This window comes from Herpailurus yagouaroundi, unplaced genomic scaffold, assembly GCF_014898765.1.
Source record: "Herpailurus yagouaroundi ecotype Mexico unplaced genomic scaffold, PumYag 100, whole genome shotgun sequence".
Classification (NCBI taxonomy): Eukaryota; Metazoa; Chordata; class Mammalia; order Carnivora; family Felidae; genus Herpailurus; species Herpailurus yagouaroundi.
The window spans coordinates 83,720,170-83,737,554 of record NW_024412391.1 but is presented as its reverse complement, the minus strand read 5'-3'; the positions used below and the strand labels follow the sequence as shown (position 1 = coordinate 83,737,554).

The window sequence follows — 17,385 nt, the reverse complement described above, 5'->3', positions numbered from 1 at the left end:
CGAGATCGTGACCTGGCTGAAGTCGGACGCTTAACCGACTGCGCCACCCAGGCGCCCCAAATATGTTTTCTTTTATAGGTTTACTTTAATTGTACATTTGAATATTTTTCTTTTCCATTTGTTCTTTTCAGGAACTTTATATACATATCACATCTTCTTTGTTTTCCATTTCTAATATATTGTCCATAATTATTATATTTTATGTCTTTGTACTTTATTCCATTTTGTATCATGTCCATTTGTTCATTTTCCCATTTCTGATTGTGTTTTCACCCTTGATCATTATATTGTTATTTCTAATGTGGTCTTAATGTCTGTTATATATTTACAGTGAGAATGTTCCCTATAATTGCTTTGAGACAGTAGAAGATCAAGTAGCTCTTCCTGTTGTTTCCTTTGGGAATTTCTTTGGCAACATGTGTTCCTTTCCTTTCCCCGTCTTCCCTCCCTCTCAATTTGTGTTAGGTCCTATATTGTCTGTTTCTCATTCTTACTCATCTTTGAAAGATACCAGCTGTTTGTTGAAGAATAGTATAGGGGTGATTGTAGGGAGAAACTAGGACAGTCTACAACTTGGATGAAGTTTGCTGTCTAGAGTAAGTATTCACCAATTTGTTGCTTTTTCTATCTTTGGGATACATTTTTCTCAAATTTTGAATCATTCTAGAGAGCTTAGTGTGAATCGTGGTAAAGCCATTTAAGCAATTTTTGTGTGGAAACCTCATATTCTCTGCTTTTCTTTCCTCTTTCACCTCATGTTACCTTTGATAATCTCCCCCAACTAGAGGACTAACTATTATAAAGTGTAAATATCATTTTATTATGGTTTCTTCTTCCATTTTTCTTTGTTGCCATTCTGCAACATTAAACATTTTATTAGCTTCTTCCCTGGCTCATTCATGTCTCTCCATTGCAGCTCTAAGCTAAGAATCATTGAATAGTCCGTCTAAATTTTTATAATTGATTTTAAGGGCAGTTTGGTTTTTGCTAATGGTCCAAGATGAGAGCTTTCTGGTTCCTTTTTCATTTTGATTTATCCACATCATGTGGCATACATAATCTCAAGTTTGAAGTTTTAGTTGATTGCTTGTTTGGGGTGGGTTTTGTTGGTGGTGGTGGTATTGTTGTTGTTTAAGTGTATTTTTTTTTGTTCTTATTTTCATTGGCTTTCCAGGAAAAAGAGTAGGAAAATGATTTTACTCTGCCATCAATAACTAGAAATCACTCTTAAGTATTTTTAAGTAACTCTTGGTTTTTTCTATCACTTTAATAAAACCTAGTTTATGACACTGTTTTTGTTCTTGATTCTCCTAAAGCTAACTGATAATGACATCAATTTTTCTGTTTTAATTATTCTTTCTCCTCTTTATATAGCTTTTCTATGTTCAGTTGATTACTTTTATCACTTTGATATCTTCAATAGGATGTATTTAGCTTATGAGGATAAAAATTTTAAATAAGTCATTCTTTACCTTATTTACCTTTAAGTAAGTAAGGAACATGAGGCCTCTGGAAGTAGTTGAACCAATATCTGGCTATATTTACTTTAAGAAAGTAGTGGGTTGATGTGTCCCATAATTCATTATAACAAAACTGAACTATGCATATTCCAGGAATTCGATCAGTATTTTCCAGTGTTCACAAAGGTACTCTATACCCTTTCTTCATTGTGAGGAGTTTGTTCTTTATATGACTTGTGAGGTAATTGCACATTGTTAACTTATTTCCTCTCTATTCTCTGTACACTTCTCCTTAGTAGTGAGGACAACACTGCAAATAATTTTAAAAATTAGTTAGACTTAGATTTCAAACAGGAATTACTCATATTTTTAAAGCCAGTATCTCTGTCATAGGTATTTTTCTCTTTTATTGCTTCCTAATATTCTCACACTAAAAAGTAATAGCATCTCTTCGCTAAGGGTACATGTAACTCTTTTCTAAACTTAGAATTATTGGGGCACCTGGGTGGCTCAGTCAGTTAAGCAACCAACTTGGGCTCAGAGGGTTGTGATCTCACAGTGAGTTTGAGCCCCGCATCGGGCTCTGTGCTGACAGCTCAGAGTCTGGAGCCTGCTTCAGATTCTGTGTCTCCCTCTCTCTCTCTGCCCCTCCCCTACTTGCCCTCTGTCTTTCAAAAATAAACCAACCTTAAAAAAATTAAAAAAAAAAAAACAAAAAACTAGAATTGTTGAAAAACTATAAGGAAGCAGCTTATAAACACAGCCTCCGGTTTTCTTGATTTCTTGCCCCCCCCCTTTTTTTTGAGAGAGAGAGAGAGAAAGAGAGGAGAGAGAGAAAGAGAGGAGAGAGAGCATGTGTTGGGGAGGGGCAGAGAGAGCGGGAGAGAGACAATCCTAAGCAGACTCCACACCCAGCACCAACCCTGACAGTAGGCTCACTCACACAACTGTGATGATTGTGACTCAACAGTGAAATTATGACCCAATCTTGAGATCATGACCGGAGTTTAAATCAGGAGTCCATGCTTAACTGACTGAGCCACCCAGGCGTCCATCTTGCCCTCTTTAAAACAGGATAAACTATTCACTCATGGGCTCTTCTGCATGACTTTCAAGCTTAATTTGGATTGGAATTTATACTTTTCAATTTGAGACTAAGATTCCTTTTTTTTTTTTTTATGTTGAAACATTTTAAATCCGCACAAATAGCTGTGTATATGTATTACATACAAGAACATTCTTAGACATCACTTTCAAGAAATTTAACATTGATACATTAATATTATTTAATGTTTAATCCATATTCAACATTTTTCACTTGTTCCCCAAAATATTCTTTATAATAGTTTTTCCCCCAGCTTGAACCAATCAGGGATTATGCTTTTCTGTTAGTTATCTTATGTCTTTACTCTCCTTTAATCAAAACAACCCCATTGCCTTTTTTGTCTTTTATGGCATTAACATGTTTGGAGATCCCCATAATTTGAATTTATCTGGATTTATCTGATTGTCTCTTTATGGGTATATTCAGAATAAACAAGCTAGTAAGGTAATGTTGTGTATTTACCATTAACATCGTATCTGTAACCACCAAAATTATGTCTGTCTCATTACTGCTGATGCTAAATGAAATCATCTCATTACTGTGGTGTATGCCAGATAGCTCCTTATAAGATTGCTTTCTTTTCTTTGTGATTAGTAATTTGTGGTGCATACTTTGAGACCATGTGAATATCCTGTTTTTCATTAACATTTCCTGCAGGGTTTTAGTATCCAATGATTATCTTTCCCTCAATTAATTATTTTACTAGTAGTTGCCAAATGATGATTTTTTTTCTATTACTCCACTGCATTTATTAAGTGACATTCTTCTGTAAGGAGAAATTTCCATCCTTTTTGTTTTTTTTTTAAGTTTTTATTTAAATTCCATTTAGTTAACATAGAATGTAATATTAGTTTCATAATGGACTGCCATACGGTACCTGGTGCTCATCACAGTAAGTGCGTCCTTTTTAAACATTTCAGTTTTCACTATGAATTCACAAATTGTTTTCAATCAGTATTTTATGATCCATTTTCATCCCTATTATTTTGGATGGTCAAAAGTTCCCTAATTCATTTTGGAGAAACCCCTTCCAGCCAAGGTCCTATGTCCTTTGGCAAATCTCCATTTGTCTTTGAACACTTCTTTGCTCTCTGACACAGTTGTACCACACATATCTTCTGTTTTCACTGCTCCAAATGTGGAATCACCCTTTTCTTCAGTGACCCCTGGTTTCTTTTACTGGGGAAGCGGAATGGTGCATACAAGTCATAATTTGGGCACTTGGTATACTCATTTCTGTTTAGGAATCACTGTCTCCTTGCCCTTTCAGTGGACAGAGTCAAGAAATACCTCTAATCCTCATTACATATTTGTATCTTTATTCTGTTAATGGGGAGAACCTTCATTTACACTTTGCAAAATGAACTTAAAGTAATTTCAGGATGGCTACACCAGTATCACATCCAGCAACAAATCCACTAAGTACTATAAATTCTTTACAATTCTTTTTGCCTCTAAAATCTCTCTCACCTAAGTTAGGGTTCCATAATTAAACATTACTTGAATTAATTGTTTTCCCCTCTGTGGTTGTATTATGAGTTTGATGTATAGTTGGTTTCATTTGTTTCTGTATTTATTTGCATTTTGTTTTAGAGTTTGCTTTTTTCTATTTAAACTTAAATTTATTTTGAAATAGGTAAAACATTTATATGCCTCATAAAGACTCCCTACTTCTATCCCTGTTTCTTTCACCTTGTCTCCTACCACTCCCACCACCACTTGTAGAAAACTATTTTCTGTTTTGTGTTTTATCTCGTGTGTGTGTGTATGTGTGTGGTGTGCCCGAGTGTGTGATCTTATTTTCTTTCCTTTCTTAAACATTAAAGATTAGGATGCTTTTTTATATTCCTCATAAGAAATTATTTCTTAAAGTAGGAGCTTCTTACTTTTTTTTAAGCTTGGATATGCTTTTTGTATTAACATACGTTCTTTTATTTGAAAAGTTTTATTTTTCATACTTCTTTGTCACTCATAAACAGGGGGACCGGGACGCTCAACTATGCCAACCCCAGGAAACACTGCAGCTTTTCGTGCTTCTCTCTGGACTAATATGGAGAAACTTGTGGATCATATTTGTACTGTTTGTGGACAGGTAAGAATTTTAGAGAGTGGAAAGAACATTAATTATGGATTAATGATTAATGCCTTGTTGCACCAAGTTGTGTGACGTTGGTCAGCTATCTTAAAATCCCTGAGCATTCAAAATACCTACGTTAGCTGATTATAATATTGATAGAATAACTCTAGCAAAATGCCTCTTTCCTTCCCTTGCTATTTCTAGTACCTAAGCTTTACATTTGTTTCATTTGAAAATACCCAATTGTATACAATCTCCCCCTCTCTGCCTTTTTTAGGTACAACATCTACAAAAAATATTAGCCAAGAAGAGAGATCCTGTTTCTCATATTTGGTTCATTGAAGAAGTAGTTAAGGTATGTTTAGATGAAAATATTTTTTATCTCTTTATTGAAGAATGCAGGGAGAAATGAGCCAGCATTGTTTGTGTTCCTACCTTACAGACTGGCTACATGTCAAATAGCCATAGGAATTGATTTCTTGACAACAACAAACTTTCTTTTTAGTATATGTATAAGCACATTTGTTTATTGAGTAAATACTACCAGTAATGCATTTTATAGGCTAATTTCTGAAATGCATAAACTAATTTCTAATTTTCCATCATATAAATGATTTATTGTAAATGTTTTTAAAAGTTCCACTATAGAATAAGATGAAAATTTTGGGTAAATAAGAGGTTTAATTGGTGGTTATTATAATGTCTTATAGTCTTTACTGAAAATGGAATGGTAAGATCCATTTGGTTGTTAATTTTTCCTGTAAAGCACATTGCTGCATTCATTTTTCATATTCTGAAATTCTCCCTTCTGTTATCCACCAATACACTGGCCTCATGGGCTATAAGAATTCCTTCCATGCATAGAAATCTCTGACTCTACATTTTATTTATTCATCTTGATAGGTTTTTGATAAGGAATAATACAGAGGGATTATTCTATTTATCATTTAATCTTGACACATAAGTGTTCCAAAGAAAAAAAATTCTCTAAATTTCCAGTGTTATGGTATAGTGTCCTTTGTAAGTTCAAAATTTAGGCATTTATATATTATGTTATGGATCTCTAAGACCACCCTCAAGTTTGGTTATTTGTTAGAGAATTCACAGCATTCAGCATATAGTTGTGCTTCTGGCTATGATTTATTACAGCAAAAGGATAGGAACCAAAATCAACTTCAAGAAAGGAAAATCAGCAATAGGAAAAAGGCATATAGGATGAAGTCCAGAGGTAACCAACTGAAAGCTTCCAAAGGTCTTCTTTTACAGGAGAGAGAGGACACCTTTAATTCATCTAGCAACAGCATGCATAAAATGTCCTCTGGGGAAGTTCATCTTGCACGTAGGAGTTCAGGGTTCTCATCAAGAGTCAGTTAGCCTAGCATGTACCAAAATTCCAGACTCCTGAAAGAAAAGCAGCTGTTTGGTGTAGACCACATTATTGGTACAAACAGTTTAGGTATAGCGAGCATTCTTAACTGACAACCATGAGGACCCTCTTAAAATCCAAGTCCCAAGTACCAGCCAAGGACCAGCCTTGCAATTAGGCATTTTTAACTATAGCAATCTCAGACCCGCTGTATAAACTCATTTTTGCGTATATGTATACTTATGTTGGTATATACCTACTTACATTATTCTGCTTCATATTTGGCTTTTAATTGTATGAAAGAAATAATAAGATGCTTTTGTCAATTTGCATAGTAATTAATTTTTTACAATTTTTAAAATTCCACTTAGTGAACATACAGTGTATCAGCAATTCCATACATCATGTGGTGCTCATCAACAAGTACACTCTTTAATCCCCTTCACCTATTTAACCCATCCCCTCCTCCCACCGGCCTCATCTGTAGTAACCATCAATTTGCTCTCTAGAGTTGAGAGTCTGTTTGTTGGTTTCTCTCTCTCTCTCTCTCTCTCTCTCTCTCTTTCCCCTTTGCTTCTTTGTTTTGTTTTTTAAACACGTGAATGAAACCATGCGGTATTTGTCTTTCACTGTGTTATTTTGCTTACCATTATACTCCCTAGGTCCATTCATGTCATTGCAAATGGCAAGATTTCATTCTTTTTTATGGCTGAATAATATTTCGTTATATGTGTATGTATATACACATATATGTATACACACACATATATATTATATGTATATATATGTGTATCCATACACTCCACATTTTGTTTATCCATTCATCAGTCATTGGACACTTGGGCTGCTTCCATAATTTGGCTATTGTAAATAATGCTGCTGTAAACAGATGGGTGCATGTATCCCTTTGAATTAGTGTTTTTTTGTTTTCTTGGGTAAATACCCAGTAGTGTGATTGCCGGATTGTAGGATAATTCAATTTTTAACTTTTTGAGGAACCTCCATACATTTTCCCGAGTGACTGCATCAGTTTGTATTCCCTTTAACAGGGCACAAGGTTCCTTTTTGTCCATATCCTCACCAACACCTGATATTTCTCATTGTTGGTTTTAGCCCTTCTGACAGGTGTGAGGTGATAGTGCATTGTAGTTTTGATTTGCATTTCCCTGATGGTAAAGGATGATGAGCATCTTTTGATGTGTCTGTTCGCCATTTGTATGACTTTAGAGAAATGTCTGTTCATATCTTCTGCCCATTTTTAAATTGGATTATTTGATTTTGGGGTATTGAGTTTTATAAGTTCTTTGTAAATTTTGGATACCAACCAGATGTGTCATTTGCAAATATCTTTTCCCTTTCTTAGGTTGCCTTTTAGTTTTAATATTTCCTTCCCTGTGTGGAAGCTTTTTATTTTGATGTAGTCCCCAATAGTTTATTTTTGCTTTTGTTTCCCTGGCCTCAGGGAACCTATCTAGAAAAAGTTGCTACAGCCAATGTCAGAGAAGTTATTGTTTATGTCTCTTGTAGGATTTTTGTGGTTTCACGTCTCACATTTAGGTCTTTAATCCATTTTGAATTTATTTTTGCGTATGGGGTAAGAAAGTTGTCTGCTTTCATTCTTTTACATGTAGCTGTCTAGTTTTCCCAGCAAGATTTGTTGAAGAGACTATTTTTTCTCTCTGCATTTTCTTTCCTACTTTGTTGAAGATTGACCATATAATTGTGTGTTTACTTCTGGGTTTTGTATTGTTTTCTATTGATCTGTGTATCTGTTTTTGTGCCACTACCATACTGTTTTGATTGCTGCAGCTTTGTTATATAACCTGAAGTCCAAAATTGTGATGCTTCCAGCTTTGTTTGTCTTTTTCAAGATTGCTTTGACTATTTGGGGTCTTCTATGGTTCTATACAAATTTTAGGAATGTTCTCGTTCTGTGAAAAATGCTTTTGGTATTTTGATAGGGATTGCATTAAATGTATAGATTGTTGTGGTAGTATAGGTATTTTAACAATATCTGTTCTTCCATGAGCATGGAATATCTTTCCATTTCTTTGTGTCCTCTTCAGTTCCTTTCATCAGTGTTTTATAGTTTTCAGAGTATAGGTCTTTCACTTCTTTGGTTAGATATATTCCTAGATTTCTTATGCTTTTGGGTGCAATTGTAAGTGGGATTGTTTTCTTAATTTCTCTTTCTGCTGATTCATTATTGGTATATAGAAATGCAATAAATTTATGTACATTGATTTTGTATCCTTCAAATTTACAGAGTTTATTTATCAGTTCTAGCAGTTTTGTGGGGTAGTATTTACGTTACCTATATATATAGTATCATGTTGTCTGAAAATAGTGAAAGTTTGACTTCTTCCTTACCAATTTGGATGCCATTTATATCTTTTTGTTGTCAGATTACTATGGGTAGGACTTCCAGTACTGTGTTGAATAAAAGTGACAAGAGTGGACATCCTTGTCATATTCCTGACCTTCAGGGAAAGGCTCTCAGTTTTTTACCATTGAGGACAATGTTAGCAGTGGGTTTTTCATAGATGGCCTTTATTATGTTGAGGTGCGTTCCTTCTAAACCTACTTTGTTAAGGGTTTTTATCGTGAATGGATGTTGTACTTTGTCAAGTGCTTTTTCTGCATCTATTTAAATGATAATATCATTCTTATACTTTATTTTATTGATGTGATGTGTCACATTGATTTATGAATATTGAACCATTCTGGCAACCCAGGAATAAATCACACTTGATTGTGGTGAATGATTTTTTTAATGTGTTGTTGGATTCAGTGTGTTAGTATTTTGCTGAGGATTTTTGCATCTGTGTTCATCAGAGATATTGGCCTATAGTTTTGTTTTTTAGTGGTGTCTTTATCTGGTTCTGAGATCACAGTAATGTTGACCTCAGAATGAATTTGGAAGTTTTCCTTTTGTTCTATTTTTTTAAACCATATATATTTTTAAAGTTTATTTATTTATTTTGAGAGAGAGAGAGAGAGAGAGAGAGAGACAGCATGAGTAGGGGAGGGGCAGAGAGCAAGGGAGAGAGAGAGAGAGAGAGAGAGAGAGAGAGAGAGAGAGAATGAGAATGAGAATGAGAATCCCAAGCAGGCTTCACACTGCCAGCGCCAATTCCAATGTGGGGCTCCAACTCCTGAAACTGAGATTGTGACCTGAGCCAAAACCAAGAGTTCGACACTTAACCAACTGAGCCAGCCAGGTGCCCCCTTCCTTTCTGTTTTTTTCGAGTACTTTGAGAAAAATAAGTATTAACTTTTCTTTAAATACTTGGTAGAATTCGCCTGTGAAGCCATCTGTTCCTGGACTTTGTTTGTTGGGAATTTTTGGATTATTGAGTCAGTTTCTTTGCAGGTTATTGGTCTGTTCACGTTTTCTATTTCTTCCAGTTTCAGTTTTGGTAGTTTATATGTTTCTAGGAATTTATCCATTTCTTCTAGGTTGCCCACCTTGGTGGCATATAGTTTTTCATAATATTTTCTTCTAATTGTTTGTATTTCTATGGTGTTGGTTGTTATTTCTCCTCCTTCATTTGTGATTTTTTTTTAAGTTTATTTATTAATTTTGAGAAAGAGTGTGAATGGGACAGGGGCAGAGAGTGCGGGAGAGAGAGAATTCCAAGCAGGCTCCACGCTGTCAGCACATAGCCCAATGCATGGCTCAATCCCACATACTGTGAGATCATGACCTGAGCCGAAATCTAGAGAAGTTGGATGCTTACCACACTGAGCCACCCAGGCTCCCATCTTATTTACGATTTTTAAAATTTGAATTATTTATCTTTTTTTCTTGATAAGTTTGACTAGAGGTTTATCAATTTTACTGATATTTTTCAAAGAACCAGCTCCTGCTTTCATTGATCTGGTTTTTTTTTGTTTTTTTTGTTTTTTTTTTAGTTTCTATATTATTTATTTCTGCTCTAATCTTTATTATTTCCTTCCTTTCACTGGTGTTAGATTTTGTTTGTTGTTCTTTTCCTAGCTCCTTTAGGTGTAAGGTCAGACTGTTTATTTGAGATTTTTCTTGCTTCTTAGTTAGGCCTGCATTGCTTTATACTTAGCTCCTAGAACTGCTTTTGCTACATCTCAGAGGTTTTGTATCATTGTATTTTCTTTTTCATTTGTTTCCATGTACCTTTTTACTCTTTTATTTTCTGGCTGACCCATTTATTCTGTAGTAATCTGTTATTTAACCTCAATGTATTTGTGTACTTTCCAGATTTTTTCTTGTGGTTGATTTCTAGTTTCCTATTTTTGTGGTCAGAAAAGTTGCCTCGTATGACTTGACTGTGAATTTGTTGAGGCTAGTTTTGTGGGCTGATAGGTGATCAATTCTGGAGAAGGTTCCATGGGCTCTTGAAAAGAATCTGTATTCTGCTTGAGGATGGAATGCTCTGAATATGTCTGTTAAATCCATCTGGTCCAGTTTGTCATTTAAAGCCATTGTTTATTTGTTGATTTTGTTTAAGTAATCTGTTGATGTAAGGGGAGTGTTAAAGTCCCCTACTGTTATGGCACACCTGGGTGGCTCAGTCAGATGAGCGTCTGACTTTAGCTCAGGTCATGACCTCACAGTTTGTGAGCTCAAGCCCAGTGATGGGCTCTGTGCCAACAGCTCAGCACCTGGACCCTGCTTCGGATTCTGTGTCTCCCCCTCTCTCTGCCCCTCCCTTGCTTGCATTCTGTCTCTTTCTCTCTCCCTCAAAAATAAACGTTAACAAAAAATTTTAAGTCCCCTACTATTATTATAAATTATGTTATTAACTGTTATATGTATTTGGATGCATAAATATGTACAGTGTTTTATCTTCTTGTGGGATTGCCTGCTTTATGATTATCTACTGTCTTTGTCTCTTGTTACAGTCTTCATTTTAAAGTCTATGTTGTCTGACATAGGTATTGCTACTCCATCTTTTTTTTGGCATCCGTTGCATGCTTGATGTTTATCCATCCTCTCCCTTTAAATCTGCAGGCGTCTTTCTGTCTAAAGGAGTTTCTTTTAGGTAGCATATAGATGGGTCTTGTTTTTTTTATCCATTCTGTCACTCTGTCTTGATGAGAGCATTCAGTCCATTTACATTCAAAGTAATTATTGATACATATGTGTGTATTACCATTTTTACCTGTTTTGTGGTTGTTTGTGGAGACGTTCCTCTGATCCTTTCTTGTCTTTCATAATTTGATTGTTTTCTTTAGTGATTTTTTTGGATTTCTTTCTCTTTAGTCTTTGCATATTTATTTGTGGTTTTTTGATTTGTGGTTACCATTGGGTTTGTATGTAACATATTCTGTATATAGCAGTCTATATTAAGTTGATGGTTATTTAAGTTTGAACCCTTCTTTTATTTCTCCCCACATTTTAGGTATATGTTGTCGTATTTCACATTCTTGTATTTTGTGAGCTCCTTGACTGATACTTGACAAATTTATTTTTACTTTTGTGTTTATTTATTTTTATTTTTGTGTTTTTTATCTTCATACTGTCACTTTGGTCTCTCCTTTTTACTGATAGAACCTTCTTTATTATTTTTTGCATTTTTTTTTTATTTGAGAGAGAGAGAGAGAGAGAGAGAGAGCACTGAAGTAGAGTAGGGGCAGAGAGGGAGAGAGAGAATTCCAAGCAGGCTCCACTCTGTCAGGGCAGAGCCCAGCACAGAGCTTGATCCCATGAACCATGAGATCATGACCTGAGCCAAAATCAATAGTCAGATACCTAACCAACTGAGTCACTCAGGTGCCCCTAGAGTCTCTTTTAATATTTCTGCTTTGCTTTGCTGGTTTAGCAGTCATGGACTCTGTGAGTTTTTGTTTGTCTGACAAAATCTTTATCTCTCTTTGTATTCTGAATGATAGCCTTGCTGGATAGAATATTCTTGGCTGCAAGTTTTATCCGTTCAGTACATTGACTATATCACACCATTCCCTTCTGGCTTGGAAAGTTTGTGCTGAAAAGCCCCTGGTAGCTTTAGGGAGTTTCCCTTTTATGTAACTGTTCTTTTCCTTTAAAAATTTTTTCTTTACTATATTTTGCCATTTTAACTGTAATATGTCTTGGTGTGGATCTTTTTGTTGACTTTGTTGGAGGTTCTCTATGCCTACTGGTTCTGGATATTTGTTTGCTTCCCTAGATTAGGGTAGTTTTCAGCTATTGTCTCTTCAAATAAACTTAATGCCTCGTTTTCTTTGTTGTTGTCTTCTAGGACTCCTTATAATGTGAATGTTACTATCTTGGAGTCACTGAGTTCCCTAAGTCTACTCTTATTTTCCATTATTCTTTTTTCTGTGTTCAGCTTGATTACTTTCCATTACTCTGTCTTCTAGGTCATTGATTTGTTCCTCTGCTTCTTCTAGCATGCTGTTCATTCCATCATGTGTGTTTCTCACTGCATTTATTGAGCTCTTTATCTTTGCTATGGTATTCCGTATCTCTGTGTTCAGGGTCTCACTTAATGTCTTCCACTCTTATCTCAAGTCTAGTAAGTATCCTTATGATACTTACTTTAAATTCTCTATCAGGCATGTTACTTATATCTGTTTTTCCTAGATCTCTGGCCATTGTCTTGTCCTGGATTTTTCATTTGGGTTCAATTTCCCTGTCTTCTCCTTTTGTCTTAAGTCTCTGTGCCTATTTCTCTGTGTTAGGAAAGTCACTTATGTCTCCTGTCCTTGAAGGTAATGGCCTCATGAAGAAGAAGTCCAACACTGCCCTGCTGTGTAGCGTTCTTGTTCCCTAGGGCTTGGTACTTCTGGGAGTGTGTCCAATGTGTACTCTGTGTGATCAGCTGTTGTGTCCTAGCTGCCTTTTCTTTCAGGCCAGTCATTTGCAGAGGCTGTCTTTGTGTGTTATGGGCTGTGTTTGGCCCTTGGCCTGAATGTGGCGCATTTTAACTGTGTTCTGGTCTGCTTTTGAAATGAGACCTGTTGGCACTGCTGCTGGAAGCAAGGCCCTGCAAAATTCCCAGGTTGGGAGACATGGTGTTTAAGGGGTTTGGACTGGTCTTCTGGGGGAGAGGGCCTGCTGGGACTGAGGCAAGTGTGACTGGGAGGAGCAGTTCCACTGGCGCATGATGGGGGCAGGGCTTGGTGCAAGCAAGTTAGGTAGGGAGTGTGGGTATTGTGCTGCTTCCCCTAGGTGGCTCTGTGCTTATGCTGAGGTTGCTGGAGGGAAATGGTCCCAGCTGTTGTCTTTGTTCCTGATGGGTTCTCTCCCTGAATGCTGCCTTTCTAGGACATGCTTTGAGATGAACATATAATCTCCCTACTCTGTACCCCTGGTGCTCTTCAGATCGCTGTTTCCATGCTGTATGTTCACAGGTTGTTTGCCTGCCTTCTTTCCAAGAACAGCCCCAGTGCCTCTGTGCTGTCCCCAAGCCATACCTGCTGATCTTTAGTACTCCAGGTTAAGTCCTGCTGGTCGCAAAACTCATGAAATTCAGCCCCTCTCGCTTTCCAAACCAGTTTTTATTGGGGATTCATTTTCCCTCTACGCTCCTCCTGTGTGCTAGTGTCTCTCACCCTTCTCTACAGTGGTGGTTCCCTTTCTACCTTAGTGGCCACGATTGGTTTTTCTCCCAAACTGTGTCTCCACACTTCCTACTTTCTTCAAGTGGCCTCTTCTCTTCTTTAGTTGTAGAGTTTGTTTTGCCAGTCTACAGGTCAATTTCTCAGATATTTAGGATGATTTGATACTTATCTGTTTGTATTCATGGGACTAGGAGAGCCTAGGGTCGTCCTACTCTGTCACTAGCTTCCCCTCTCTTGTATAGCTATTAAGTCTTTACATTTACTGTTGGAATGGATAACTACTATCAGGCCTTAATGTTTACAGGCAAGCAAATGCACATGCAGTGTTACCAATCATCTTATTCGATCATTATATTAACTCATGAAATTTTTCACTGAATTAAAAATAAAAACCAGTAAAGATTGATCTTTCTTTCTTAGGCTATTTAAAAATGTAGTCCTATACAACACATATATTTATATATAAATTTTGATGTAAATTTCCAGTTTAGTTGATCTTTGTTCTTTTACGGCAATGTTTATGAAAAAAATTTAAGTCCTTCTTGGAATTCAATGTACTCATGTATATTCAAAACAGATCGGTCTTTTGTGCAAAGCCCAAAATAACTTGATCTTAAATACTTGGGATTTCCAGAGCCAGAGAAAAGTAACAAAACAGAACAAAACCCTCAAAAATATCCATCACATATTGCAGATAAAGCACATAACTATCACTATATTTACCATAGTTTGTTTAGTCTTTTTCTTTATTGCAAAGCTATGGACAAATATTTTTGCTAATTACATAATACCACGTAAGGACATAATTATTCTAATGAAAATAATTATTGTTGGCAACAGAATCTTTGTAGAAAGTGTAGGATTTCTAGGATAATTGGAGTCCCCAAATAATGACCCTTTAAATCTTCAGAGAAGTTTAAACTTTTGAGTAGGTAATGATACATATCTGGTGTTTTGGGTCATTGAAGAATGATATCTAGACCCAAATCTCTAAACCTTTGTGTAATCTCTTTTTGAGGACAAGGTTATGAACAGACAGTTCTTTTTAACACTACTAGTTTTTGCAATTCCAAGATTTTTAAGAAGAATGTGTCTTGGTATTGAAAGTTCTTTCTAATTTAATGGTTTTAGCCTTTCTAACCTGTGAATATATGTATTAAAAACAAAATTTGTAAATAATTCAAGATGAAACAGTATTAGAATTATGCCATATGCTTTCTACAGTATCTGTTTGGAAATTAATGCTTTTTTCCTCAGGAAGATTATTTCTAGCAAAGTTAAGTTAGAATCTACCTAGAACACTTTTTAAAAATTTTTGTGTTCAAATATTTATAAGTAATAGTCTATATTTTGAAATTTATTGAAGGTTAAATTGATAGTTTCTCTTTGGTTTATAATATGGAATAGTTCATACTATACTCAGCCCACTTATATCACCTTTACATCTTTTTGATGTATTTTTATATCATGAGTTTAAAATAAAACTGGACCAATTATATTAGGTATAACAATCTTAGGAATATAATTTAAATGTAGAGGCTTTTTGAAAGCTATTCTTTGATAAGATAACTAATTCTGCTGCTGCTTAATTTATTAAGACAAACTTATTTTCAGTCTATTGTATAATTTGAAAGGCATATTCATACCTATCAATTTTGGTATCTTTTAACACCAGTGAAGAGTTCTAGTGTCACTATATAATCATCAACACTGTATATAACATTCTGATAAAGTGAGTGTAGCAAATTATTGACAGATTATTCAGAATCCACACAGTGGAAAACAGGTTGTAGATTCTCATCTGCAGAATGAAGCCAGTTTATTTGTATGTAGATAGGATACTTTCATTTTCTAAGCCAGGAATTTTTATCATCGAACAAAGTCTTGTAATCATGTGTGTAGGATGTATTAGGCTAAATTTGGAATGTGTTCAGAGCTTTGAGCAGCTATAGTACTAATGAGAATTTTAACTGTGAAAAAGAATGTGGTTTATTCTTTTAGAAATATCAAATGATTTGGTGATAAGATTAAAGATTCAAAAATTTTAGGACATTCAAACATGAAATATTTTAATGTTTTGAGAAAAATGCTTACTTAACTCATCTGTCTGTGACATCTTAATTTGATTAAAAAAGTAAGTAGCAATAAGCCAGAGTCTAAGTCAGATATCATCAGTAAATACTCTCATCCATAAAGGGGAGAAGGTTTTTGCTTTTACTATTTTGGGGATCAAATTTTCTGAAGAGTCCTCTCACTACAATAGAAATAAATTCTAGGTAAATTGGAGAGGTATACCATGCAATGCACTTTTGGGCCTGCAAAAGATAAGAGAATCTCTGAGGGGCAAAGATGCATATACAGATATACTTATGCATATACAGAAGCAGATAAAATAATTGAAACTTAATGGGGATTTGTGAGCTATAAGTCATTGGAAAAGCCAGAGTTGACCTTAAGTCAGATGCATGTCAGTGACGGGATCAGTCCAGTAGGCTCTGGGGCTCTAAAATGAACCTATCAGAGTTGCATTAATCTAAGACCTGTGTGGGTGACTAACATGGTTCTCTGTTGGTAACAGTATCTCACTCCCACAAGAAACAAATGCACATCCTCTGTAGAGAAGAGCATTTTTCGTTTTAGCCATCAGAATTGAGCACATAGTAACGTGAGCCAAGTAAGAGCTCATAGTAAAAAAGGCACCAACCGTATAAATAAACAAGAATCTATGATTGAAAGACAGTCAGTCAGTAGGAAAAAATGAAGGCAATGAAAAACAGATCTTAGACTCCTATCAGACTTCTGAAGGACACTGTGCACTTCATAAGTTAGAATTATCTGAAAAAGAATCTAAAATACCTGTTTATGATATATTTAAAGAATACAGAGTGGAATAAAAAATGAGAAACAAAAGACTCTTAAAAAATGACCAGTTCTTTAAAAAGAACCAAACAGAACATTTAGGAATTTAAAATAAAATCATTGAAATAAAAATGCAGATAGATTAAACAGATACTGCATAAAGTCAAAGAATAAATTGGAGGCTGACAGAATTGATGAATTTACCCAGAATGCAGCATAAATTAAAAATATGGGAAATGTGAGAGGTTAAAAATTATGGAGGATTAAATGAGGTTTTAATATAAGGTTGTAATTGGAAAAGGAAAGCTGGCAAACTAAAAAAGAAAAACCATATGATTATCTCAGTACATGAAGGAAAAGCATTTGACAGAATCCAACATCTGTTCCTGATAAGAACTCTTAGCAAACTAGGAATAGAAAAGAGCTTTCTCAACCTGAAAAAAGACATTTAGGAACAAGGAACAGGTAAAATCGTACTTAATCATGAGGACTGAATGCTTCTCTCCTAAAATCAGGGAGAAGGCAAGGTTTTCTTTCTGTTCTCACTGCTTCTATTTAATGTTGTCCTAGCTAGTGGAATAGAAGAAGAAATAAAAGATTTCCAGTTTGGAAAGGAAAAAGTAAAATGGTCTCTGTTTACAGATGACATAATCATCTATGTAGAAAATTTGATGGGATCTTTAAATAATAAAAAGCTACCAGAACTAGTAAGTCACTTAGTACAAGATTACAGAATATAGATCAATACAAAAAAGTCAATTGTATTTCTATATATTGGCAATGTATAATTGAGAACTGAAAATAATTCCATATGTAGTTGCATCAAAGAATATGAAATACTTCGGAATAAATCTGTTAAAAGATGAATATCATCTGTATACTGAAAACTGTAAAAATTGCTGAAATTGAAGAAAACCTAATTAAATGAAGAGAGATACCTTATTTATGGGTTGGTAGATTCACTGTTGTTAAGACG

The 17,385-nt window shown here is 35.1% G+C and overlaps 1 protein-coding gene across 1 annotated transcript in view; it reads left to right on the top strand.

Annotated features, from left to right (window-relative positions):
- Nucleotides 1-17,385, top strand: part of COG5 (component of oligomeric golgi complex 5) — a 321,373-nt gene that overhangs the window by 179,141 nt on the left and 124,847 nt on the right. The window contains exons 9-10 of the mRNA XM_040472926.1: nt 4,545-4,657; nt 4,920-4,997. Coding sequence (XP_040328860.1) covers nt 4,545-4,657; nt 4,920-4,997 — 191 coding nt within the window. The remainder of the gene's footprint in view (nt 1-4,544; nt 4,658-4,919; nt 4,998-17,385) is intronic.